We start from the raw sequence: 27472 nt of genomic DNA on the forward strand, positions 1-27472 counted from the left end.
GAAAAAACGTGGAATAATTATTGGTGGATAATCCACTTACACCAGTATTCCATTCACTTCCTAAAATTCACAAGTCTATTTTCCACCTCCCATGTGTCCCATTGTGGTGGGAATAGGTTAATTGGTTAAAAGACTAGAGTCTTGTGTGAGGAATTATTACAGCCACTAATGCGGGAGATTTCATTGTATTTCAGGTGCAATATACATGTCCTGCAAATACTGTGTTGTTAAATGGTTAACGTGCAATATTTCATCGCTGTATTCAGAGGATTTAACTATTGCTGCCCTGTCCCATTATTTAGATGATTACAGTAGATTTAGTAAAGAAATGAGTTCCTAATTTCTTCTGTGCTTTATCTACTTCATCCTATTTTATTTTTTTCGATGGTGATTTTTTTTATCTACAAACTATTAGGTGGATATGCCATAAACTGATGAGATGGGCATAGCTCCTTAAAGCTAGGATTTAGTTTTGTGTAATAGTCTATATTGTCTATAGAGAAGCCCTGAGATCTGATCTATAGGATACAAACCATCATTTATATCAAACTGGATTCTGCAATAGGCCATAGATTAGTGATGTAATATTATCTAGATTCTCCTAAGGGGATGTCATGTAAAAAAAAATCTATATTGTATGTTTCTTATACATAATATTCTGCAGCTCCATGTTTATTCATAATCCATTATTGTTTCTGCAGAAAAATCTTGCTGTGATTTACAGTAATGAACAAGGAATCCAGCAGGAGACGACGACTCCGCTACAACTTCCTTACATGGTGGCTACCATGTGAGGATCAGGCAACCCGAGATTAAGCAAAGAGACAGATTCCGGGCTCGGTCTCTGCTCTCACCCATGGATATGACACTTACCGGACTTTACACAGTCAGGCATGCTCACGAACAAGTGACTTACCTGCTGCATGAAGAGGCAGATTCCGGGCTCGGTTTCTGCTCTCACATATGGACATGACACTTACCGGACTTTCCGCAGTCAGGCATGCTCTCGGACAAGTGACTTACCTGCTGCATGAAGAGGCAGATTCCAGGCTTGGACTGCACTCACCTATGGATATGACCCTTACCAGACTTTCTAAAGTCAGACATGCTCACAGACAAGTGACTTACCTGCTGCACAATGAGGCAGATTCTGGGCTCAGACTGCTCATCCATTCATATGACATTTACCAGACTTTCAGCAGCCAAATTTACTCACGACACAGGTGAGGCACCGGCTTTAAGAAGAGGCAGATTCCGGGCTCGGTCTCTGCTCTCACCTATTCGCAGCCCAAGGGAAGGGCACTCCTTTAACCTTGGTTCCCTAGAGGTTTCCTCCACTGGGGGTTTTTCCTCTTCTGTTAAAGGATGACTCTTTGTGAGTCAAGGGCCCGTCATCATCAGGGCCACATTAAAGACTATTGTCCTGACTTCTAATGAAAAATTCCACATTATCCAACTTGAATAAAGTTATTAATGAAGTCAGCGTATATCATGTATATCTGAGTTTTCTTTATGGATCTTTACAATACAGCAGAATATACATAGTACTGGCCTACTTTGTATAGTCATTACCATTACACATGGCTGCTGATCATCCCGTTTTCCTGCACACATGTAAACTAGGGTACAAGTAGTGTTGTGATTAAACAAATATATCCCCTTCTTGACATGCGAACTACATGTATGTCACATGTCTGATGCTCATCACAGGGAGCTGAAGGTGTACTGTGGCATTTAGGGTCCCATTGAATGCAATGTAACTACCATCTTGTATCTCATGTTCATAATGTACTGTAAAAACAGGTTTATAAAATAATTACCTCACACTGAAATGCTGATGGAAAAAAATAAAAAGATCCAACAGCAGTAAAAAAATGTAATAAAAAGCAATCAAATTGTTCTATGTACCCCATTTTACCAATATAAATTATACCTTGTCCTATAAAGAAATAAGCCCTCACATAGGTGTATATTTTTGATCACTGATAGTCTTAGGATATTACACTGGGTGCAGAATTATGAGGCAAATTAGTATTTTGATCACATCATCCTTTTTACACATGTTGTCCTACTGCAAGCTGTATAGGCTTGAAAGCCAACTGCCAATTATGTAAATCAGGTGATTTGCATCTCTGTAATGAGGAGGGGTGTGGTCTAATGACATCAACACCCAATATAAGTTGTGCTTAATTATTAGGCAACTTCCTTTCCTTTGGCAAAATGGGTCAGAAAATAGATTTGACGGACTCTGAAAAGTCAAAAATTGTGAGATGTCTTGCAGAAGGATGCAGCAGTCTTGAAATTGCCAAACTTTTGAAGCGTGATCACCGAACAATCAAGCGTTTTATGGCAACAGGGTCACAAGAAGCGTGTTGATAAAAAAAGGCTCAAAATAACTGCCCATGAATTGAGGAAAATCAAGCGTGAAGCTGCCAAGATGCCATTTGCCACCAGTTTTGCTATATTTCAGAGCTGCAACTTTACTGGAGTATCAAAAAGCACAAGGTGTGCCATACTCAGGGACATGGCCAAGGTAAGGAAGGCTGAAAAATGACCACCTTTGAACAAGAAACATAAGATAAAACGTCAAGACTGGGCCAAAAAATATCTTCAAACTGATGAAATGAGAGTGACTCTTGATGCGCCAGATGGATGGGCCTGAGGCTGGATCAGTAAAGGGCAGAGAGCTCCACTCCGACTCAGACGCCAGCAAGGTGGAGGTGGGGTACTGGTATGGGCTGGTATCATCAAAGATGAACTTGTGGGACATTTTAGGGTTGAGGATGGAGTGAAGCTCAACTCCCAGACCTACTGCCAGTTTCTGGAAGACACCTTCTTTAAGCAGTGGTACAGGAAGAAGTCGGTATCGTTCAAGGAAAACATGATTTTCATGCAGGACAATGCTCCATCACATGCAACCAAATACTGCACAGCGTAGCTGGCCAGTAAAGGTCTAAAAGAAGAAAAAATAATGACATGGCCCCCTTGTTCACCTGATCTGAACCCCATAGAGAACCTGTGGTCCCTCATAAAATGTGAGATCTACAGGAAGGGAAAACAGTACACCTCTCGGACCAGTGTCTGGGAGGCTGTGGTGGTGTCACGCACAGTGAGGGAAAACCAAGTGTAAAATAAAGGGAAATGGGGAAGGGGGCCCAGACACTAAGGAAGGGATTTGGAGACCCCTAGGCTAGATCTAATCTCTCCCTAGAACTCCTACCTAGTCCCTATATTGGTTCCTCAGCAATCGCCGAGCCGGAACCTGAGGCCCTGAATCTCCCTGGGGCCTAGACCTGAATAGGGAACGGGAGGGAGATGCGCGCTAGGCAGTCTCCACTAAACTAAAGACGGTAAGGTGAGACAAACAGGGGAACACTTAGCTGAATCGCCAGATACGGATACCAGAAGAGGGATTCCAGACACCAAACTGGAGCGCTCTGAGAAGGTCCAGCACTCTAGCAAGCAGAAGTGGAAATGAAGCTATTACCCGCACTGGGTCACAGCTGAGCCACTAACTAAATAGAACCAAACTTCTCAGGGCAGGAGGAGGTCGACGCTGGGTCCTAGAGGCAGATGGTTCATGGAGCAGTCTGTATGGACAGGCGTACAGACCTTCTGAGGCCTGACGCAAGATGATAACCTGTCACCTCCGAAGCACTTGTGACAGGTGGCTGTTGCACGCAATGTTGATCATAAACAGATCAAGCAACTGACATAATCTATGGATGGAAGGCTTTTGAGTGTCATTGTAAAGAAATGGGGCTATATTGGTCACTGATTTTTTCTTTTTTTGAATGTCAGAAATGTTTATTTCTAAATTTTGTGTTGTTATATTGGTTTACCTGGTGAAAATAAACAAGTGAGATGGGTATATATTTGGTTTTTATTAAGTTGCCTAATAAATGTGCACAGTAATAGTTACCTGCACAAACAGATATCCTCCTAAGATAGCCAAATCTAAAAAAAACCCACTCCTACTTCCAAAAATATTAAGCTTTGATATTTATGAGTCTTTTGGGTTGATTGAGAACATAGTTGTTGTTCAATAATAAAAAGAATCCTCTCAAATACAACTTGCCTAAAAAATTATGCACACGGTGTACTGATCCCAATGACGAGCGGATTCAGAGAAAGGATCTGACACTGCAAGAAGTAGAGTTGTGCCTATAATCTAGCACAACTCAGCAAGGGGAGCCGAGAATCCTCCAAGCGTGATGGGAACAGCTGGACAATATAGAGAATCTGATTATCTATGGAGCTGTTCACATGTCCGTCTTTTTCATGGATCAAAATTGAAGTATAAATGCCAAGAATCACACTTTTTGTGCATCTACAACTTGCGCAAACATTTTGCACTATTTCAAGTTGTTTTACAGCAGAAAACTGACATATTGCTTGATTAATTGGATCCTACACAAAGAAGCAGAGTTGATTTAGGCTGAGTTCACATGTCGCGGTTTTTTTGCGGCGGTTTTAAACGCGCGATTTTGCCGCGAAAAATAAGCATCCCATGCAATCCTATGGGATTCCGCAATGCTGTGCTAATGCTGCGTTTTTTTCCGCGGCGGAATCGCTTCGCGGTAAAAAACGCAGCATGCTCATTAATTTAGTGGAATCGCGGCGATCCCGCACCCATAGGATTGCATTGTTCCGCTTACTTCCCGCATGTGGCTGTGCACACCATGCGAAAAGTAAGCAGAACATTTGCGGATGGTACCCACGGTCCGGAGGAGAGGAGACTGTCCTCCGGGCTCTGGGTACTATCTCCCTGTAAAAAATAGAATTAAAATAAAAAATATTGTTATTCTCACCTTCCGGCGTCCCTCGCAGCCTTCCCGCCTCTCTCCACACTCCCGGTCCCAGTAATCCTTTGCGAGAATGACCGCGATGACGTCGAGATCTCGCGGTCATTCGCGCAAAGGATTACTGGGACCGGGAGTGTGGAGAGAGGCGGGAAGGCTGTGAGGGACGCCGGAAGGTGAGAATAACAATATTTTTTATTTTTTTTATTATTTTTTTACATTTTAGCTTTTACTACTGATGCTGCATAGGCAGCATCAGTAGTAAAAAGCTGGTCACACTTGTCAAACACTATGTTTGACGAGTGTGACCAACCTGTCCATCAGTTCTCCAAGCGATGCTCCAGACTGCTTGGAAAACGCTAGCATTCTGCAAGCTAATTACGCTTGCAAATCGCTAGTTTTTCCACGGGAATTTAACCCCTTTACCCCCAAGGGTGGTTTACACGTAAATGACCAGGCCAATTTTTACAATTCTGACCACTGTCCCTTTAAGAGGTAATAACGCTGAAACGCTTCCATGGATCCCGGTGATTCTGACATTGTTTTCTCGTGACATATTGTACTTCATGTTAGTGGTAAAATTTCATTCATATAACTTGCGTTTATTTGTGAAAAAAACGGAAATTTGGCAAAAATTTTGAAAATTTCTCAATTTTCCAACTTTGAATTTTTATGCCCTTAAATCACAGAGATACGGCACACGAAAAACTTAATAAGTAACATTTCCCACATGTTTACTTTACATCAGCACAATTTTGGAACCCAAATTTTTTTTGTTAGGAAGTTATAAGGGTTAAAAGTTGACCAGCGATTTCTCATTTTTGCAACACCATTTTATTTTTACGGACCACATCTCATTTGAAGCCACTTTGAGGGGTCTATATGATAGAAAATACAAAAAAGTGACATTCTAAAAACTGCACCCCTTAAGGTGCTCAAAACCACATTCAAGAAGTTTATTAACCCTTCAGGTGCTTCACAGGAATTTTTTGAATATTTGAAAAAAAAATGAACATTTAACTTTTTTTCACAAAAAAAAATACTTCAGGTTCATTTTTTTTATTTTACCAAGGGTAACAGGAGAAATTGGATGCAAAAGTAATTCTGCAATTTGTCCTGAGTACGCTGATACCTGATATGTGGGGGGGAACCACTCTTTCGGCGCATGGCAGAGCTCAGAAGGGAAGGAGCGTTGTTTGACTATTTCAATGCAAAATTGGCTGGAATTCAGATCGGACGCCATGTCGCGATAGGAAAACCCCTGATGTACCAAAACAGTGGAAACCCCCACAAATGACACCATTTTGGAAACTAGACCCCCCAAGGAACTTATCTAGATGTGTGGTGAGAACTTTGAACCCCCAAGGGCTTCACAGAAGTTTATAACGTACAGCCGTACAATTAAAAAATCATATTTTTTCCACAAAAATGATCTTTTCACCCTCAATTCTTATTTTTCCAAGGGTAACAGGACCCTAAAAGTTATTGTGCAATTTGTCCTGAGTACGTTGATACCCCACATGTGGGGGTAAACCACTATTTGGGCGCATGGCAGAGCTCGGAAGGGAAGCAGCGCCATTTGACGTTTTTGGCTGGAATTGAGATCGGACACCATGTCGCGTTTGGAAAGCCCCTGATGTACCAAAACAGTAGAAACCCCCCACAAATGACACCATTTTGGAAACTAGACTCCCCAAGAAACTTATCTAGATGTGTGGTGAGCTCTTTGAACCCCCAAGGGCTTCACAGAAGTTTATAATGCCCGGGCATGAAAATAAAAAAATTGTAGTTTTTCCACAAACATGATCATTTAGTCACCAATTTTTTTATTTTCCCAAGGGTAACAGGAGAAATTGGACCCCAAAAGTTGTTGTCCAATTTGTCCTGAGTACGCTGACACCCCATATGTGGGAGAAAACTACTGTATGGGCACATGTCGGGGCACGAAAGGGAAGTAGTGATGTTTTGGAATGCAGACTTTGATGGATTGGTCTGCGGGTGTCATGTGCGTTTGGAGAGCCCCTGATGTACCTAAACTATTGAAATTCCCCACAAGTGACCCCATTTTGGAAACTAGACCCCCCACGGAACTTATCTAGATGTTTGGTGAGCACTTTCAACCCCCAAGTGCTTCACAGAAGTTTATAACGCCCGGGTGTGAAAATAAAAAAATCATTTTTTTCCACAAAAATGATATTTTTACCCTAATTTTTTATTTTCCTAAGGGCAACAGGAGAAATTGGACCCCAAAAGTTGTTTTGCAATTTGTCCTGAGTAGGCTGATACCCCATATGTGGGGGGTAAAATACTGTTTGGGCGCATGGCAGAGCTTGGAAGGGAAGGTATCAGGATCCTGACAGCGCCGGCATACAGCCTCCGCTGAGCAGGGACTCACCCGCACTGTAGGGACCCCTGGGGATCAGGACAGCCAGAAAGTATAGGTGCACAGGACCTGAGTGATGAAGTTTAGCAAGTCGACACGGGACCTACGGTCACGTGACTGCAAGGGGGCGGGGCTTAGCGTACTGCTTTCAGAGAAGACAGAAAACTCAGTCAGGCAAAACGGAGTTCATACACAGTACGGACAGCGAGGTACAGGAGGGATAAACAGACGGGAGGTCAGACAAAGCCAAAGGTCATACACAAGAGGGCGACGTGGTACCGAGGGGACGAGCAGAGAGTCATACACGAGAGGTAGCGCAGTACAAGAGGGACAGGCAGAACTTGTAACAGGGATAGAACCAGATCAAAACCAAACAAGCAAGCAAGATATCAGGCACAAGGCACACGTACGCATAAGGTCAACTAACTCAGCAGAGGACAGGAGTATAACTGACACCGGACCTAGATCCAGTGAGCATTAAATAGCCGCCCTCTTCCAGGGAGAGGCAGAACAATTAACCCCCAGTCAGACCAGGATGGGCCAAAGCGAAACCCCGTCCTGGATCATGACAGAAGGAGCACCATTTGACTTTTTCAACGCAGAATTGGCTGGAATTGAGATCAGACGCCATGTTGCATTTGGAGAGCACCTGATGTGCCCAAACAGTGGAAACTCCCCAATTATAACTCCAACCCTAACCCCAACACACCCCTAACCCTAATCTCAGCCCTAACCCAGCCCTAGCCCTAACCCTAATGGGAAAAAGGAAATAAATACATTTTCTTTTAATTTTATTATTTTTCCCTAACTCAGGGGGTGATAACGGGTGGTTTGATTTACTATTTATGGCGGTTTTTATGTTTGGCGGCTGTCACACGCTAAAAGACGCTTTTTATTGTAAAAACAGTTTTTGCATCACCACATTTTGAGAGCTATAATTTTTCCATATTATGACCCACCGAGTCATGTGAGGTCTTCTTTTTTGCGGGACGAGTTGGCGTTTTTATTAGTATAATTTTCGGGCACGTGACATTTTTTGATCGCTTTTTATTCCGATTTTTGGAACGCAGAATGAACAAAAACCAGCATTTCATGAATATCTTTTGGGGGGGTGCGTTTACACTGTTCCACCTGCGGTAAAATTGATAAAGCGGTTTTATTCTGCAGGTCAGTACGGTTACGGCGATACCTCATTTAGGTCATTTTTTATGTTTCTGCGCTTTTATGCAATGAAAAAAATTTTATATAAAAAATAATTATTTTTGCATCGCTTTATTCTGCGAGCAATAACTTTTTTATTTTTTTTTGCTGATGATGCTGTGTGGCAGCTCGTTTTTTGTGGGACAAGATGACGTTTTCAGCGGTACCATGCATATTTCTATGCGTCTTTTTGATCGCGCATCATTGCACTTTTTGTTCGGCGGTAAGATAAAAAATCATTATTTTTTGCTTCATTTTTTATTTTTTAAGGGGTTCACTAAAGGGGTTAACTAGTGGGACCATTTTATAGGGCGGGTCGTTACGGACGTGGTGATACCAAATATGTGTACTTTTATTGTTTTTTTTTTTTTTATTTCCAAAAAATGAATTTATTAGGGAATATTTTTTTTTTTTTAATTTATTTAGCGATTGTTTAAAAATTATTTTTACACTTTTTTTTAACTTTATTAGGCTGGTTTCACATTTGCGCTTTTGTGCGCAGCGCATCGTGCGCACCCGTGCGCATGCGCACTGCGCACCTATGTTTAACATGACGTGCGCATGTTTTTGCGCACACTTGCGTTTTCGTGCGCATGCGTTTTTTTGTCTTTTGCGCCAGGTGCGCCAGACGCAACATGTTGGATTTTTTGGTGCGCCCTGTCTCGGCAAAAAAACGCATGCGCACGCTTGCGCACGGAATGCGCAAAAACAACACATTGAAGTCTATGGTAACGCATGCGTGCGCATGGTCTTGCGCACGGTTGCGTTTTTTTACGCATGCGTTTTTGAGTGAAACAAGTCTAGAATGTTCTCTAGACAATGGAAAAAACGTCACTTAAAAACGCATGCGCATAAAAAACGCCAACGCATGCAAAAAACGCATGTAAAACGCAAACAACGCTGCGTTTTTTTTACACATCAGCGTGCGCATGACGTTAAAAAAACGCGCGTTTGTTTTGCGTTTTTCTTTGCGTTTTTTATGCGCCCGATGCGCTGCGCAAAAAAACGCTAATGTGAAACTAGCCTTACATTGTCCCAGGTGGGACATCGCTGATCTGTCACATCACAGATCACTGTGACAGTTCAGCGATCTGTCACAGGCACTACACAGACTTCCTCCTTGCCTGCGCTTTGCAGTTACTGAGGAAGCCGGCTCCCTGCAGGCCCCCGTCGCCATCTTGGATTCGGTGGCCTGCAGGGATGGAGCCCCCCGCAGCAGCGCTGCACATTGTGCTGCCGTGGGGGGCTCAGGGAAGCACGGAGGGAGCCCCCTCCCTGCCGATGCTTCCCTTTAACCCCCGGTACACCGCGATTGTGTTTGATCGCGGTATGCCCGGGGGTCTAACGTGTCGAGGGCGGTCCGTGACCGCCCCTGACACATTGTGAAGGGTGTCAGCTGTGATAATCAGCTGACACCCGGCCGCGATCAGCGGAGCTCACCACGTGGGCGCCGCTGATCGCTGTGACGTACTATCCCATCCCTGGGAATTAAGTCCCAGGGCACATGGACGGGATAGTGTTGTGAGTTAATTTTCCCCTTCACTACTGAGGCCCGAGGAACTCCCTCTTCTGGTAAAGAAAGGTAGTGAGCCTGATTATCAAACACCTGAGGCTGATGATGATGACTGGCTGAGTGGAGTTACTGACTGGATATAAGGCTGCCGACGCCCTTCTGCCCTGCGGGTGATTTCTCTGTGGGATCCTTGGAGACCAGTCTGAATTCCTGCTCCTCTAAAGCTAAGTTTGCTGCTCGGCTTTTTGCATTTGTGCTTTGACTTTGTTTTGCTTTGTTTTTCTGGATTTCTGCCATTCCCTGCTGGGTGTGCTGAATTCCTTTAGCTCTGTCTTCTGAAAATACCTGAGTGCTGATTTAGTTTTTGAAGCCTAGCTGCTTCAGGGTCTTTTTCATATCAGCTTGTTGGCTTTTGTCTTTGATAGGGTTTTGGCAGATTGCAGACAGCAGCCTTCCTGTCCTTTCCTATCTAGGTAGTTTTGGGCCCCGGCTTTGCTCAGTCTATCTTTCTGTCTGTGTTAGTGTTTTCATCTTGCGTCACCGTCATTATATGTTGGGGGCTGCCTATTGCTTTGGGGTCTGCTCTGGGGCAGTTTAGATTTCCCCTTTCTTTCTTTAGGCCTATTTAATTCTCTGGCTGTGATCAAGGGGTCTAGGGCATCGTAGGAACCCCCCACGGCTACTGCTAGTTGTTTGTAGGTTCAGGGGTCTGCAATCTGATAGTTGCCAACTTCTCTGGTTTTCTGGACTTAGCTTGTATTTCTGTTTTTGCCTCCTACGGTGACTCAATCATAACAGGATAGTACGTCACATGGCAGTAAGGGGTTAAAATTATTTTTACTTTTTTTTTTTCTTTTTAACTTTATTAGGTTGTCCCAGGGGGGACATCACTGTCGTGTGACAGATCGATGATCTGTCACATCACAGATCACTGTGACAGATCAGCGATCTGTCACAGGCATAGAATCAGACTTCCTTATGCCTGTGCTTTGCACGTCACATGACAGAAAGGGGTTAAAATGTGATTTTCCTGCTGAATGGAATTCCGGAATTTTCGCGAGAGTTCCACTACGTGTGAACGTAGCCTTACTCTTCTTTTAACACCTGATATAGAGCGATATGCAGTTAGACCTTCCAAACTTCCATAAGTCTGGTGATTCCCATTTATATCATTGCCAAATGTTTGAAATCACAACCTAAAATAACAACTGGGAGCTCATGGAGACCAATCCCATTAACAGACCGACTGTCAGTTCTTACACAGTGTCAGTCATAACAGGAGATAGTCTTCCTAGTGCTAGTTCATACTCAGGATTGAAACAATTTAGGTACACACAGAAAAGGAGATGATGTCTGTGGATGTTCCCACCATTCTTCATGGTCCGAGTGGTTTAGTCCACTCCAGTTGAAGTTTTCCAGTAGCCCTCTCACATGTAGCGCTCATTTCTTTCTTTATAGCAGGGGTGGGGAACCTCTTTTCTGTAAAGGGCCATTTGAATATTTATACCATCAGTCTCGAGCCATACAAAATTATCAACTCAAAAATGTTCCTCTATAATTAGTCAAATAATTAATTCACTCGCCCATATGATAGCTTTGTCTATATGATCAAGGTCCCACATTTGTGGGTGTATTTTGTAGTATAGTATCCCATAGAAAATGATAATTCTGAAACGAAACAAAAGGTTTTCTGACAAATCTGTTTGGGTGTACTCATTTATGCTGAGTACTGTGCATACCCACACACCTCAACACTGAAATTGTAACACCAAGAAGGAAAAATTGCGTTATTATGGAGATCACAGGAGGGATAGATATGTTAATGATATGCAAATGATGAAATAATGTTAACAAAATTTTCAAAGCATCTCAATTTATTCAGTATGGAGCATGAGCACCACATGCAGAAACCCAGACTGTGACGGCGTCAGCTGCTATCAGTGATGTTATTCATGGTTGTCTGAGGAATGTTCTGACATCCTGAATGCATGTGGGCAAATCATCAAGATCAGCTGCTGGCAGCTTCCTTTGCAATTCCCGACCAATGACATTGCGATGTGCTTGATGGCAAGTCCAGAGATGCTGCAGGCCATGTAGCAAATGTTTAGGCCTTGCTGGCTGCTCACAGTATCACAAGCAACACGAGGCCTGGTGTCATTGTTGTGAAAATGGCTTCTGGGCCTTCCTGTGCCAAATAAAAAGTTTTCTAATACATGTAGGAGGCGTGATAACATGTTAATCGGTGCGGGTGCGATCACTAGGACCCCCGCCGATCGGCAGTGTGCACATCCCACTGTCGCTACATTCACTCTATCCCGCTGTGCAGTGCAGATCTGTGATGGGCCCAGGGGTCAGACTCCCACCATGCAGATCTGTGAGGGTCCCAGGGATCAGACTCCCACCATGCAGATCTGTGATGGTCCCGGGGGTCAGACTCCCACCATGCAGATCTGTGATGGTCCCAGGGGTCAGACTCCCACCATGCAGATCTGTGATGGTCCCGGGGGTCAGACTCCCATCATGCAGATCTGTGAAGGTCCCAGGGGTCAGACTCCCACCAAGCAGATCTGTGAGGGTCTCGGGGGTCAGACTCCCACCAAGCAGATCTGTGAGGGTCTCGGGGGTCAGACTCCCACCATGCAAATCTGTGAGGGTCCCGGGGGTCAGACTCCCACCATGCAGATCTGTGAGGGTCCCGGGGGTCAGACTCCCACCATGCAGATCTGTGAGGGTCCCGGGGGTCAGACTCCCACCATGCAGATGTGAGGGTCCCGGGGATCAGACTCCCACCATGCAGATCTGTGAGGGTCCCGGGGGTCAGACTCCCACCATGCAGATCTGTGAGGGTCCCGGGGGTCAGACTCCCACCATGCAAATCTGTGAGGGTCCCGGGGGTCAGACTCCCACCATGCAAATCTGTGAGGGTCCCGGGGGTCAGACTCCCACCATGCAGATCTGTGAGGGTCCCAGGTGTCAGACTCCCACCATGCAAATCTGTGAGGGTCCCAGGGGTCAGACTCCCAACAAGCAGATCTGTGAGGGTCCCGGGGGTCAGACTCCCACCATGCAGATCTGTGATGGTCCCGGGGGTCAGACTCCCACCATGCAGATCTGTGATGGTCCCGGGGGTCAGACTCCCACCATGCAGATCTGTGAGGGTCCCGGGGGTCAGACTCCCACCATGCAGATCTGTGAGGGTCCCGGGGGTCAGACTCCCACCATGCAGATCTGTGATGGTCCCGGGGGTCAGACTCCCACCATGCAGATCTGTGAGGGTCCCGGGGGTCAGACTCCCACCATGCAGATCTGTGAGGGTCCCGGGGGTCAGACTCCCACCATGCAGATCTGTGATGGTCCCGGGGGTCAGACTCCCACCATGCAGATCTGTGATGGTCCCGGGGGTCAGACTCCCACCATGCAGATCTGTGATGGTCCCAGGGGTCAGACTCCCACCATGCAGATCTGTGATGGTCCCAGGGGTCAGACTCCCATCAATCAGTAGGTCACCGCCCCTCCTGTGGACAGGTTACAACTTGTTTTCACCAGACAACCCCTTTAAGTAACTGCCATCATTACTGCAGCTAATAATCTGCTCCGGGCATGTCGGTTTCAGCACCAGAGATACTAAGACGATGAGATCGCAAGTCACAAATCGCACACGATGATTGTAGTAGGTGCTGATCGTACGATCTCCGTGTGCGGATCCCGGGCAGCCACAAGCAGCGGATGGGAAGGAAGCTTCTACTTCCCGGCCACAGCCGTCACTGTGTCGTCACAATAGTTCTTCCATGCCGCTATGCATGCCGGGATTCGTAGTCGTGTGGGCCCAGCGGTCCGTCACTCTTCAGTGGCGTGAAACTACATTTCCCAGCAGCGCTCCCAGCAAAGCTCTCGTCGTGGTTTATCTGCTTTTTCACCGGCAGAGGGGGTTTGTGGCAGAGAAGAGTATCACCTGTGTGGGTTTAGGAGGATGAAGTGACCGGGGCGACGAGTCAATCAATAATGTTCGGGAGGTCGAAGAGCTGGGTGAGCGGCTCCGGGCGGTCCTCGTCCGGTGTGCATTCCCTGGACCGGCTGAAGTAAGTGCGTGCCGAGGTCACGGCTCCAAGCAGGTCACCACGTACTGGTTCGGGCTCCCTCCTGTCCCAGAATCCTCCCTGACCGCCGCCACTGCCGTGACGTCACGGTTAGACAGGGTGACGCCACAGCTGTGAGGCCAGGTGGTCACCCAGGGGTCATTTCCTGCAGGTCACCTCACTAGTGGGGGCAAAACCTGTGGGCGACAGGAGTCTCGGAGCTGACAGTGTGCAGCCCTCCATGTCTCAGTGGTGGACGTCTCCATATGTCACTGACAGACTTATAGTGCCACCTGTGTCTTCCTAGATGTAATGCTGCAGCCATGGGTCACAACATGGTCAGGGTGCCGCGGGACGGCGTGTGGTGGTCCGTGTGACTCCACGAGACGGCGTGACTCTGTGAGACGGCGGTCCGTGTGACTCCACAAGAGTGCGTGATTCTGCGAGAGGTCGTTCGGTGGGCCTCTGCGAGAGGTCGTTCGGGGGGCCTCTGCGAGAGGTCGTTCGGGGGGCCTCTGCGAGAGGTCGTTCGGGGGGCCTCTGCGAGAGGTCGTTCGGGGGGCCTCTGCGAGAGGTCGTTCGGGGGGCCTCTGCGAGAGGTCGTTCGGGGGGCCTCTGCGAGAGGTCGTTCGGGGGGCCTCTGCGAGAGGTCGTTCGGGGGGCCTCTGCGAGAGATGCTTGCATACTTCTCTACAGCAAAGATCCCAGCAGAGGATGGGACTGTAATCCGTAGCACCCAGTTCAGGATCTCCGGTGTCAGGGCTCGCTCACACTTGCGTATAACTCCGAGTGAAATCCAGTTACAAAAAAAATGTAATTGAGTGAGGCCGGGCAGATCTGCGTATTTTTTGTCGGCTGTATCCGACGTGCTGTGATTTCACTTCTAAATCAGACAGTGCGAGGGAAAAAAAAAGGCCTGCCGTGCAGATCATATACTTGTGAGGGAGCGTGCGATCCGATTCTTGGTGCTAGTCGCAGCACACTGAGAGTGTTCTCCTGCCGAATCAGCATGAGATAATAATCACCAGTAGATTATAAAATAATCTGCCTTGGCATTTAACAAGAATAGAAAACCTTCAGGGAGACCGCCCGTAATAAAGTGATCACACTCTACCTGCAGCGATCATTCGTTCTTCTCGCTTCACATTACACGACCTCTGGTTTTATTGTTCCGATCCATCAAAGAAAAAAGTGTCAATTTTGCAAATCTTGATTCAAAATCTTTCCGTGTACAGTTTCTATATGTTTCCATGGTTACAGACAACACACTACCCACCAGTGTAGTCGGGTCCTGCAGTCATGTTTCCGTATATCTGTGCCAACTTGCTAATTTATTTAGTGTGTGTATATATATATATATATATATATATAATATATATATATACACAGACGGAAAAGTAGTCTGACTGCACAGGGTTTATTTGTTGTCTTTTACCATGGAAACTTATTGTTTTACACAGTAAACAATGAGATTTTAGTTAACTTTCTTTTCTTTCTTTTCTTTTTTTTCCTTATATGCGTTGGAACGATATTTTTTTAATATTAGGGTCAGTTGGGTCTGATCCTCCCTGAGCCAGAACTAGTACTGTATTGTGACTTTGGATGGTAACAGAGTCCAGGGTGATTTTAGGCTCTGTTCACATGTCTGTCGTGGTTTTTGTCATATGTGGGTCTAGCGGACAACAGACCCTATTGACTATGAGGTCTTTGGGATGTCATTGAAGTGTCCATCATTTGGGAGGAGAAATGTAACTGTACATAACCCCCCCCCCCCCCCCCATATGGCGGGCTTGGCGTTGGTGCCTCTTCCGCACATGAGTACAGGGCTTTTGACACATTTTCAAATCTGTATTGCTGATAAATCCACACACATAGGATTCTGCACAGTGAACAGGGGTTTTAGAAGTCTTGAGGTTTAAACATTTCAAGGGCTTGTCCACTTTCAGCAGCTGTCTTCCTGTAGTTAGTGGATCTTGTAAAGTAGCTGCTTCCCCTCTGATGTTACTCTGTGCCTGGTCCTTGTAATCAAGATGGGAGAAGTCATCCAGAGTTAGGGCTGTGTTTATCAGTATTTCCCCACTGCCATCCCTCAGATCACTCCGTCTCCACAGCGGCTCAGAGCCAAGTTACTTATTGCTCTATCTCTGAATTGTAGGAGGAAACTCCCACAAACATGGGGAGAACATACAAACTCCTTGCAGGTTGTTGTCCTTGGTCAGGATGAAACCCAGGACACCAGCGCTGCAAAGCAGCGGTACTAACCAATGAGCCACTGTGTTGTCTTGTAGTTTTTAGCCTAAGGCTGTGTGCACATGCTGCGGATTTTGCTGCGGTTCCGCAGCGGTTTTGGCCACTGCGGACCCGCAGCAGTTTTTACTGCGGTGTACAGTAGCATGATTCCCTATGGGAATCAAAAACCGCAGTGCAGACAGTGCAGAATTTTCCGCGCGGATTATCTGCGGTTTTCAATCCGCAGAAAGAATTGACATGTCAATTCTTTCTGCGGATTCCCCTGTGGTTTGCCATCTCCTCCATTGAGGAGATGAAAAACCGCAGGGCCAAACCGCAGAACAATCCGCAGGTAAAACCGCAGGTATTTTGACCTGCGGTTTCACCTGCGGATTTTACAAAATCCGCGCGGATGAATCCGCACCTAATCCGCAGCGTGTACACACAGCCTAAGGGTATGTGCACACGTTGCGGATTTGGCTGCGGATTTGGCTGAATCCACAGGTAAAATGACCTGCGTTTTACCTGCGGATTTAGTGCAGATTTCCTGCGGATTTCGCCTGCGTTTTTACACCTCCAGATTCCTATAATGGAAGAGGTGTAAAAACGCTGTGGATTCCGCACAAAGAATTGACATGCTGCGGAAAATAAACCGCAGCCAATCTGTACAGAATTTTCCGCAGCATGTGCACAGGATTTCGTTTTCCGTAGGATAACATGGTACTGTACACCGAATGGAAAACTGCTGCGGATCCGCAGGGCCAAATCCACAACGTGTGCACATACCCTTGGTGATGAAAACAGATGTGTTTTATTTATTTATTTATTTTTAAATATAAGTGACACATAAAACTTCTTTAAAGGGGTTGTCCAGCCTTAGGCTACACTTTAAGTGACTGCAGACTTGTTAAACCTCACATGGCGTGCACTGCACACTTTGAGGATTCGCCAGTGCTGGCAGCAGGCGGTCATGTGACCTCTAGTATGTGATTTGCATTCTTCCAGCCACATTCCAATTAGACGTGTCTGGCCTTGCTCAGTACACTTGCATTGAGCGACACTGTGCAAATCTAGTCGGCATGTGACCCCATGTATGCAAATTGTAAACTTTCAGTCACGCTCCTGGTGCTGGTATCCGAGAATCTCAGCGTGCAGTGTGAGACCAGTCACTCTAAAGCCCCCGTCTCACATTGCGAGATCGCTAGCGCGTCACCGATTTTGTGATGCAACAGTGATCTCGCTGCGTGTGACACAGAGCGGCGATCGGGCCCCCGCTGCGATGTCGTGCTCAAATGTCCTGGGCCATTTTTTGATCGCTGGTGTCCCGCTGGCCAGCATGCATCGCTGTGTTTGACAGGGACAATGACGATTGACCGCAATACTATAGGTCTGAGAGACAGAGTCCCAACGACCGTCGTATCGTTCTGTATCGCTGCGTCACTGGTGAGATCTGACTGTTTGACATCTCACCAGCGACCTCGTAGCGATGCACCAGCAATCCTTACTAGGTCGCATCGTTATCGGGATCGCTGGTGCATCGCCAAGTGTGACACGGTACCCACTACAGGCGTATTGCTTCTGGCAACTGAGGGTTTGCTACAATTGTATTAATCCTTTGTAAGTTACAACCAGAACTCCAAGCTGATTACCTACAATGAGACATTGTAGCAAACCTTCAGAAGAGCGCTTGGGTCTATCATGGAAACTATTGTAGCATAACTCAGCTGTGAGAGAGAAGTTGCTGTTTTTTAGAAATCATGTTCACATTTCGCACTCCACCTGTCCGGCAGTCTGGGTTATTGGTTCTCTTGTTTTTGCAGTATTCTTAATTACCATCTCTCATCCGTTTATCATTCATCATAATTATAATATGCCATGAACCCGTTTTTGTCATTGCTCAGTCTATAGTCAGAGATAGGTTCTGGCACTGACGTGTCAGGCTTACGGAGAATGCAAACGCCCTAGACCCTGGAAAATACAACAGTGCTCCACGGGAGGACGAACCCGCCGTGGTGATGATGGATTGGAGCAGCCTCGTTACGGCGATTGTTAATGTATAGGCTCTTGAAATCTGCGGTCCAGACGTCTGTGTCCTCTCTTGTACTAGAAAATAAATAGGTCATTTTCCAAAATTTTTAATCCATGTGACCTTTAATATCTTCTGTGTGGCATCGTTTTTTTATTTTTTTTCTCGTATGCAAAAAAAAAAAAAAATTCCAAGTTCCTTCAATCTATTCAACAGTTAAAACCTGACAGCGCTAGGATGACCTCCGTATACTGTTCACTTCTTTATGGACTCATTGATCTGAATGTGCGCGTTTGATCCGTGACTGTCATCAAAAACAGACATGTCTCCTTTTTCTTTTCACATTCCAATGGTCTACAGAAAAAAAAATAAAAAATGATGAACCTGTGAACAGGACCTTAGACTATAATGGATCTGTCCATGGAAAATGTGGCTAGAAAACGCACGCGTGTGGAAGTGCCTTCGGTAAGCTAAAGTATGACTTTTCTTGCCCTGCTGCTGTCTGGTTGTCTCTGATGAGTGTATGGTATATGATGTCTTTACATGTTATGGAAATGAGGCAGAAGAATAAGTTTCCATCACATCCGGGTTATATAGTTATTGTATTCATTAAAGATCTAACATAAAGGAAAGCCTCAACAATGAAGTATAAAAAGCACGATGTTGGCTGGACTTCATTGTATTTTCCGGCCAGTTTTTATATCGCGTATGTTAAGTTGTAAGATGTGTCGAGGATTGAAATAATACATAGCGTGGTTTGCATTTTGGTCCGAAGGCACATTCAGATATAGAATACACAACTTTATTTACTATATTGCATAATTATTTATATTCATCTTCTATATATGTATGTCCTTTACATGTTTGCGCTCAACGAGAGCGATGTAGTGAATCGAAGGCTGTGAGACAGCGTCTGTACAAGTGGTTGGGTATTGCTATATTTCCCCAAGGGCTGGGGTAATTCCTGTTTTTGGGCCTGGATTTCTGTAGAAGGTTTGGTAGTAGGTCCTTTGTTTTTCTTCATGGTCTGGTTTTCTCTGTGGACGTTTTGGGCGTAGAGAACTACTGAAGAGGCAGAAGGTGTCCATCCAAGATACCCAGTCTCTGATCAGTAGTTGGTGGTACTCAGGGTTTGCCACCTGTTTAGTCACGGAAGCTGACGTCTAGTTAGTGCTCAGTGGAGCTGGTGGTGTTTTATACCCAAGTGTAAAGGCTTTACATTTATTTTAATATAATAATAATAATCTTTATTTTTTTATATAGCGCTAACATATTCCGCAGCGCTTTACAGTTTGCACACATCATCATCACTGTCCCCGATGGGGCTCACAATCTAAATTCCCTATTAGTATGTCTTTAGAATGTGGGAGGAAACCAACGCAAACACAGGGAGAACATACAAACTCCTTGCAGATGTTGTCCTTGGTGGGATTCGAACCCAGGACCCCAGCGCTGCAAGGCTGCAGTGCTAACCACTGAGCCACCGTGCCGCCCATTTTGGACACCAACAATAACCCCTTCCTGACATGAGACGTACTATCCCGTCCATGGGACCTGGGCCCCTATGCCCATGGACGGGATAGTACGTCTAGCGCGATCAGCGGCGCCCACGTGGTGAGCGCCGCTGATCGCGGCCGGGTGTCAGCTGATTATCACAGCTGACACCCGGCACAATGTGTCAGGGGCGGTCACGGACCGCCCCCGACACGTTAACCCCTTGCATACCGCGATCAAACATGATCGCGGTGTACCGGGGGTTAAAGGGAAGCATCGGCAGGGAGGGGGCTCCCTCCGTGCTTCCCTGAGCCCCCCACGGCAGCGCAATGTGCAGCGCTGCTGCGGGGGGCTCCTTTCCTCCAGGCCCCCGAATCCAAGATGGCGACGGGGGCCTGAGGAAGCTGGCTTCCTCAGTGCCTGCAAAGCGCAGGCATGAGGAAGCCTTCTGCAGTGCCTGTGTCAGATCGCTGATCTGTCACAGTGATCTGTGATGTGACAGATCAGCGATCTGTCACAGGACAGTGATGTCCCACCTGGGACTATTAAAGTAAAAAAAAAATAAAAAGTGTTAAAATAATTAAAAAAAAAATCGCCAAATAAATTAGAAAAAAAAAAAAAATATTCCCCCAATAAATCCATTTTTTGGAAATAATAAAAAAAAAACAATAAAAGTACACACATTAGGTATCGCCGCGTCCGTAATGACCCGCCCTATAAAACTGTCCCATTAGTTAACCCCTTTAGCGAACCCCTTAAAAAATAAAAATAAAAAACGAAGCAAAAAATGATTTATCATACCGCCAAACAAAAAGTGTAATAACGCGCGATCAAAAAGACGCATATAAATATCCATGGTACCGCTGAAAACGTCATCTTGTCCCGCAAAAAACGAGCCGCTACACAGCATCATCAGCGAAAAAATAAAAAAGTTATAGCTCGTAGAATAAAGCGATGCAAAAATAATTTTTTTATATAAAATAGTTTTCATTGCATAAAACCGACAAAAACATAAAAAAATGACATAAATGAGGTATCGCTGTAACCGTACTGACCCGAAGAATAAAACCGCTTTATCAATTTTACCGCACGCGGAACGGTGTAAACGCACCCCCCCCCAAAAGAAATTCATGAAACGCTGGTTTTTGTTCATTGTGTCCCAAAAATAGGAATAAAAAGCGATCAAAAAATGTCACGTGCCCGAAAATGGTACCAATAAAAACGTCAACTCGTCCCGCAAAAAATAAGACCTCACATGACTCGGTGGGTCAAAATACGGAAAAATTATAGCTCTCAATATGTGGTGATGCAAAAACTATTTTTACAATAAAAAACGTCTTTTAGCTTGTGAAAGCCGCCAAACATAAAAACCGCCATAAATAGTAAATCAAACCCCCCGTTATCACCCCCTTAGTTAGGGAAAAATAATAAAATTAAAAAAAAGTATTTATCTCCATTTTCCCGTTAGGGTTAGGGCTAGGGCTAGGGTTAGGGCTCAGATTAGGGTTAGGGGTGTGTTGGGGTTAGGGTTGGAGTTATAATTGGGGGGTTTCCACTGTTTGGGCACATCAGGGGCTCTCCAAATGCAACATGGCGTCTGATCTCAATTCCAGCCAATTCTGAGTTGAAAAAGTCAAATGTTGCTCCTTCCCTTCCAAGCTCTGCCATGCGCCCAAACAGTGTTTTACCCCACATGTAGGGTATCCACCTACTCAGGACAAATTGCAAAACAATTTTTGGGGTCCAATTTCCTTAGGAAAATAAAAAATTGGGGGCAAAAATATCATTTTTGTGGAAAAAAATGATTTTTTTATTTTCACGTCCGAGTGTTATAAACTTCTGTGAAGCACTTGGGGGTTCAAAGTGCTCACCACACATCTAGATAAGTTCCGTGGGGGGTCTAGTGTCCAAAATGGGGTCACTTGTGGGGAGTTTCAATAGTTTAGGTACATCAGGGGCTCTCCAAACGCACATGACACCCGCATTCCATCAAAGTCTGCATTCCAAAACGTCACTGCTTCCCTTCCGAGCCCCGACGTGTGTCCATACAGTAGTTTTCTCCCACATATGGGGTGTCAGCGTACTCAGGCCAAATTGGACAACAACTTTTGGGGGTCCAATTTCTCCTGTTACCCTTGGGAAAATGAAAAAATTGGGGACTAATTGATCATGTTTCTAGAAAAAATACGATTTTTTTATTTTCATGCCCTGGCATTATAAACTTCTGTGAAGCTCTTGGGGGTTCAAAGTGCTCACCTCACATCTAGATAAGTTCCTTAGTGGGTCTAGTTTTCAAAATGGGGTCATTTGTGGGGGGTTTCCACTGTTTAGGTACTTTAGAGGCTCTCCAAAGGCAACATGACACCCGCAGACCATTCCATCAAAGTCTGCATTCCAAAACGTCACTACTTCCCTTCCGAGCCCCGACGTGTGCCCATACAGTAGTTTTCTCCCACATATGGGGTATCAGCACACTCAGGACAAATTGGACAACAACTTTTGGGGTCCAATTTCTCCTGGTACCCTTGGGAAAATAAAAAAATGGTGACTAAAAGATCATGTTTGTGGAAAAAATACGAATTTTTTATTTTCACGCCCGGGCATTATAAACTTCTGTGAAGCACTGGGGGGGTCAAAGTGCTCACCACACATCTAGATAAGTTCCTTAGGGGGTCTAGTTTCCAAAATGGTGTCATTTGTGGGGGGTTTCCACTGTTTTGGTACATCAGGAGTTTTCCAAACGCGACATGGTGTCCGATCTCAATTCCAGCCAAAAATGTCAAATGGCGCTGCTTCCCTTCCGAGCTCTGCCATGCGCCCAAATAGTGGTTTACCCCCACATGTGGGGTATCAGCGTACTCAGGACAAATTGCACAATAACTTTTACGGTCCTGTTACCCTTGGAAAAATAAGAATTGAGGGTGAAAAGATCATTTTTGTGGAAAAAATATGATTTTTTAATTGTATGGCTTTATGTTATAAACTTCTGTGAAGCCCATGGGGGTTCAAAGTTCTCACCACACATCTAGATAAGTTCCTTAGGGGGTCTAGTTTCCAAAATGGTGTCATTTGTGGGGGGTTTCCACTGTTTTGGTACATCAGGGGTTTTCCAAACGCGACATGGTGTCCGATCTCAATTCCAGCCAAAAACGTCAAATGGCGCTGCTTCCCTTCCGAGCTCTGCCATGCGCCCAAATAGTGGTTTACCCCCACATGTGGGGTATCAGCGTACTCAGGACAAATTGCACAATAACTTTTAGGGTCCTGTTACCCTTGGGAAAATAAAAATTGGGGTGAAAAGATCATTTTTGTGGAAAAAATATGATTTTTTAATTTTACCGCTGTACGTTATAAACTTCTGTAAAGCCCTTGTGGGTTCAAAGTTCTCACCACATATCTAGATAAGTTCCTTGGGGGGTCTAGTTTCCAAAATGGGGTCACTTGTAGGGGGTTTCCACTGTTTAGGTACATCAGGGACTCTCCAAACGTGACATGGCGTCCGATCTGAATTCCAACCAATTTTGCATTGAAAAAGTCAAACGGCGCTCCTTCCATTCTGAGCTCTGCCATGCACCGAAACAGTGGTTCCCCCCCACATATCAGGTATCTGCGTACTCAGGACAAATTGCACAATAACTTTTGCAGTCCAATTTCTCCTGTTACCCTTGGTAAAATAAAAAAAAATTGAACCTGAAGTTTTTTTTTTATGAAAATAAGTTAGATGTTCATTTTTTTTTAAATATTCAAAAAAATTCCTGTGACGCACCTAAAGGGTTAATAAACTTCTTGAATGTGGTTTTGAGCACTTTAAGGGGTGTAGTTTTTAGAATGGTGTCACTTTTGGGTATTTTCTATCATATAGACCCCTCAAAGTGGCTTCAAATGTGATGTGGTCCTAAAAATAAAATGGTGTTGTAAAAATGAGAAATCGCTGGTCAACTTTTAACCCTTATAACTTCCTAACAAAAAAAAATGTTGGTTCCGAAATTGTGCTGATGTAAAGTAAACATGTGGGAAATGTTAGTTATCAAGTTTTTTGTGTGCCGTATCTCTGTGATTTAACCCCTTCCTGACATCCGACGTACTATCCCGTCCACGGTACCCGGGCCCGTATGACCGTGGACGGGATAGTACGTCTACCGCGATCAGCGGCGCCCACGTGGTGAGCGCCGCTGATCGCGGCCGGGTGTCAGCTGATTATCACAGCTGACACCCGGCACTATGTGTCAGGGGCGGTCACGGACCGCCCCCGACACGTTAACCCCTTGCACACCGCGATCAAACATGATCGCGGTGTACCGGGAGTTAAAGGGAAGCATCGGCAGGGAGGGGGCTCCCTCCATGCTTCCCTGAGCCCCCCACGGCAGCGCAATGTGCAGCGCTGCTGCGGGGGGCTCCTATCCTCCAGGCCCCCGAATCCAAGATGGCGACGGGGGCCTTCGGGGACCTGAGGAAGCTGGCTTCCTCAGTGCCTGCAAAGCGCAGGCAAGAGGAAGTCTGCTTCAATGCCTGTGACAGATTGCTGATCTGTCACAGTGATCTGTGATGTGACAGATCAGCGATCTGTCACAGGACAGTGATGTCCCACCTGGGACTATGTAATAAATTAAAAAAAAAATGTAAAAATAAATTAAAAAAAATCGCCAAATAAATTAGTAAAAAAAAAAAAAAATATTCCCCAATAAATTCATTTTTTGAAAATAATAAAAAAACCAATAAAAGTACACATATTAGGTATCGCCGCGTCCGTAATGACCCGCCCTATAAAAGTGTCCCATTAGTTAACCCTTTTAGCGAACCCCTTAAAAAATAAAAATAAAAAACGAAGCAAAAAATAATGATTTATTATCATACCGCCAAACAAAAAGTGTAATAACGCGCGATCAAAAAGACGCATATAAATATCCATGGTACCGCTGAAAACGTCATCTTGTCCCGCAAAAAACGAGCCACCACACAGCATCATCAGCGAAAAAATAAAAAAATTATAGCTCACAGAATAAAGCGATGCAAAAATAATTATTTTTTATATAAAATAGTTTTCATTGCATAAAACCGACAAAAACATAAAAAAACGACCTAAATGAGGTATCGCTGTAACCGTACTGACCCGAAGAATAAAACCGCCTTATCAATTTTACCGCACGCGGAACGGTGTAAACGCACCACCCAAAAGAAATTCATGAAACGCTGGTTTTTGTTCATTCTGCGTCCCAAAAATAGGAATAAAAAGCGATCAAAAAATGTCACGTGCCCGAAAATGGTACCAATAAAAACGTCAACTCGTCCCGCAAAAAATAAGACCTCACATGACTCAGTGGGTCAAAATACGGAAAAATTATAGCTCTCAAAATGTGGTGATGCAAAAACTATTTTTACAATAAAAAGCGTCTTTTAGCGTGTGACAGCCGCCAAAAATAAAAACCGCCATAAATAGTAAATCAACCCCCCGTTATCACCCCCTTAGTTAGGGAAAAATAATAAAACTAAAAAAAAGTATTTATCTCCATTTTCCCGTTAGGGTAAGGCTGTGTGCACACGCTGCGGATTAGGTGCGGATTCATCCGCGCGGATTTTGTAAAATCCGCAGGTGAAACCGCAGGTCAAAAGACCTGCGGTTTTACCTGCAGATTGCTCTGCGGTTTTGTCCTACGGTTTTTCATCTCCTCAATAGAGGAGATGGCAAACCGCAGGAGAATCCGCAGAAAGAATTGACATGTCAATTCTTTCTGCGGATTGAAAACCGCAGATAATCCGCGCGGAAAATTCCGCACCGTCTGCACTGCGGTTTTTGATTCCCATAGGGAATCATGGTACTGGGGTCCGCAGCAGCCAAAACCGCTGCGGAACCGCAGCAAAATCCGCAGCGTGTGCACACAGCCTTAGGGCTAGGGCTAGGGCTAGGGCTAGGGTTAGGGCTAGGGTTAGGGCTAGGGTTAGGGCTAGGGTTAGGGCTCAGATTAGGGTTAGGGGTGTGTTGGGGTTAGGGTTGGAGTTATAATTGTGGGTTTCCACTGTTTGGGCACATCAGGGGCTCTCCAAATGCAACATGGCGTCTGATCTCAATTCCAGCCAATTCTGAGTTGAAAAAGTCAAATGGTGCTCCTTCCCTTCCAAGCTCTGCCATGCGCCCAAACAGTGTTTTACCCCCACATGTAGGGTATCAGCCTACTCAGGACAAATTGCAAAACAATTTTTGGGGTCCAATTTCTCCTGTTACCCTTAGGAAAATAAAAAATTGGGGGCAAAAATATCATTTTTGTGGAAAAAAATGATTTTTTTATTTTCACGTCCGAGTGTTATAAACTTCTGTGAAGCACTTGGGGGTTCAAAGTGCTCACCACACATCTAGATAAGTTCCGTGGGGGGTCTAGTGTCCAAAATGGGGTCACTTGTGGGGAGTTTCAATAGTTTAGGTACATCAGGGGCTCTCCAAACGCACATGACACCCGCAGACCATTCCATCAAAGTCTGCATTCCAAAACGTCACTGCTTCCCTTCCGAGCCCCGACGTGTGTCCATACAGTAGTTTTCTCCCACATATGGGGTGTCAGCGTACTCAGGCCAAATTGGACAACAACTTTTGGGGTCCAATTTCTCCTGTTACCCTTGGGAAAATGAAAAAATTGCAGACTAATTGATCATGTTTCTGGAAAAAATACGATTCTTTTATTTTCATGCCCTGGCATTATAAACTTCTGTGAAGCACTGGGGGGGTCAAAGTGCTCACCACACATCTAGATAAGTTCCTTGGGGGGTCTAGTTTACAAAATGGTGTCATTTGTGGGGGGTTTCCACTGTTTAGGTACATTAGGGGCTCTCCAAAGGCAACATGACACCCGCAGACCATTCCATCAAAGTCTGCATTCCAAAACGTCACTACTTCCCTTCCGAGCCCCGACGTGTGCCCATACAGTAGTTTTCTCCCACATATGGGGTATCAGCATACTCAGGACAAATTGGACAACAACTTTTGGGGTCCAATTTCTCCTGGTACCCTTGGGAAAATAAAAAATGGTGACTAAAAGATCATGTTTGTGGAAAAAATACGAATTATTTATTTTCACGCCCGGGCATTATAAACTTCTGTGAAGCACTGGGGGGGTCAAAGTGCTCACCACACATCTAGATAAGTTCCTTAGGGGGTCTAGTTTCCAAAATGGTGTCATTTGTGGGGGGTTTCCACTGTTTTGGTACATCAGGAGTTTTCCAAACGCGACATGGTGTCCGATCTCAATTCCAGCCAAAAACGTCAAATGGCGCTGCTTCCCTTCCGAGCTCTGCCATGCGCCCAAATAGTGGTTTACCCCCACATGTGGGGTATCAGCGTACTCAGAACAAATTGCACAATAACTTTTAGGGTCATGTTACCCTTGGAAAAATAAGAATTGAGGGTGAAAAGATCATTTTTGTGGAAAAAATATGATTTTTTAATTGTATGGCTGTATGTTATAAACTTCTGTGAAGCCCATGGGGGTTCAAAGTTCTCACCACACATCTAGATAAGTTCCTTAGGGGGTCTAGTTTCCAAAATGGTGTCATTTGTGGGGGGTTTCCACTGTTTTGGTACATCAGGGGTTTTCCAAACGCGACATGGTGTCCGATCTCAATTCCAGCCAAAAACGTCAAATGGCATTGCTTCCCTTCCGAGCTCTGCCATGCGCCCAAATAGTGGTTTACCCCCACATGTGGGGTATCAGCATACTCAGGACAAATTGCACAATAACTTTTAGGGTCCTGTTACCCTTG

The 27472-nt window shown here is 45.2% G+C and overlaps 1 protein-coding gene across 4 annotated transcripts in view; it reads left to right on the forward strand.

Moving 5' to 3' along the window:
• The first annotated feature begins 13828 nt into the window (after window positions 1-13828).
• Window positions 13829-27472, forward strand: part of CLEC16A (C-type lectin domain containing 16A) — a 411773-nt gene continuing 398129 nt past the window's right edge. For all 4 annotated transcript variants that reach the window (XM_073542856.1, XM_073542853.1, XM_073542854.1 and 1 more), the window contains exon 1: window positions 13829-13977. In XM_073542856.1, coding sequence (XP_073398957.1) covers window positions 13901-13977 — 77 coding nt within the window. In that variant the 5' untranslated portion in view covers window positions 13829-13900. The remainder of the gene's footprint in view (window positions 13978-27472) is intronic.

Source organism: Dendrobates tinctorius, unplaced genomic scaffold, assembly GCF_039654945.1.
Source record: "Dendrobates tinctorius isolate UK_male_01 unplaced genomic scaffold, ASM3965494v1 ptg000129l, whole genome shotgun sequence".
NCBI classification, from domain to species: domain Eukaryota; kingdom Metazoa; phylum Chordata; class Amphibia; order Anura; family Dendrobatidae; genus Dendrobates; species Dendrobates tinctorius.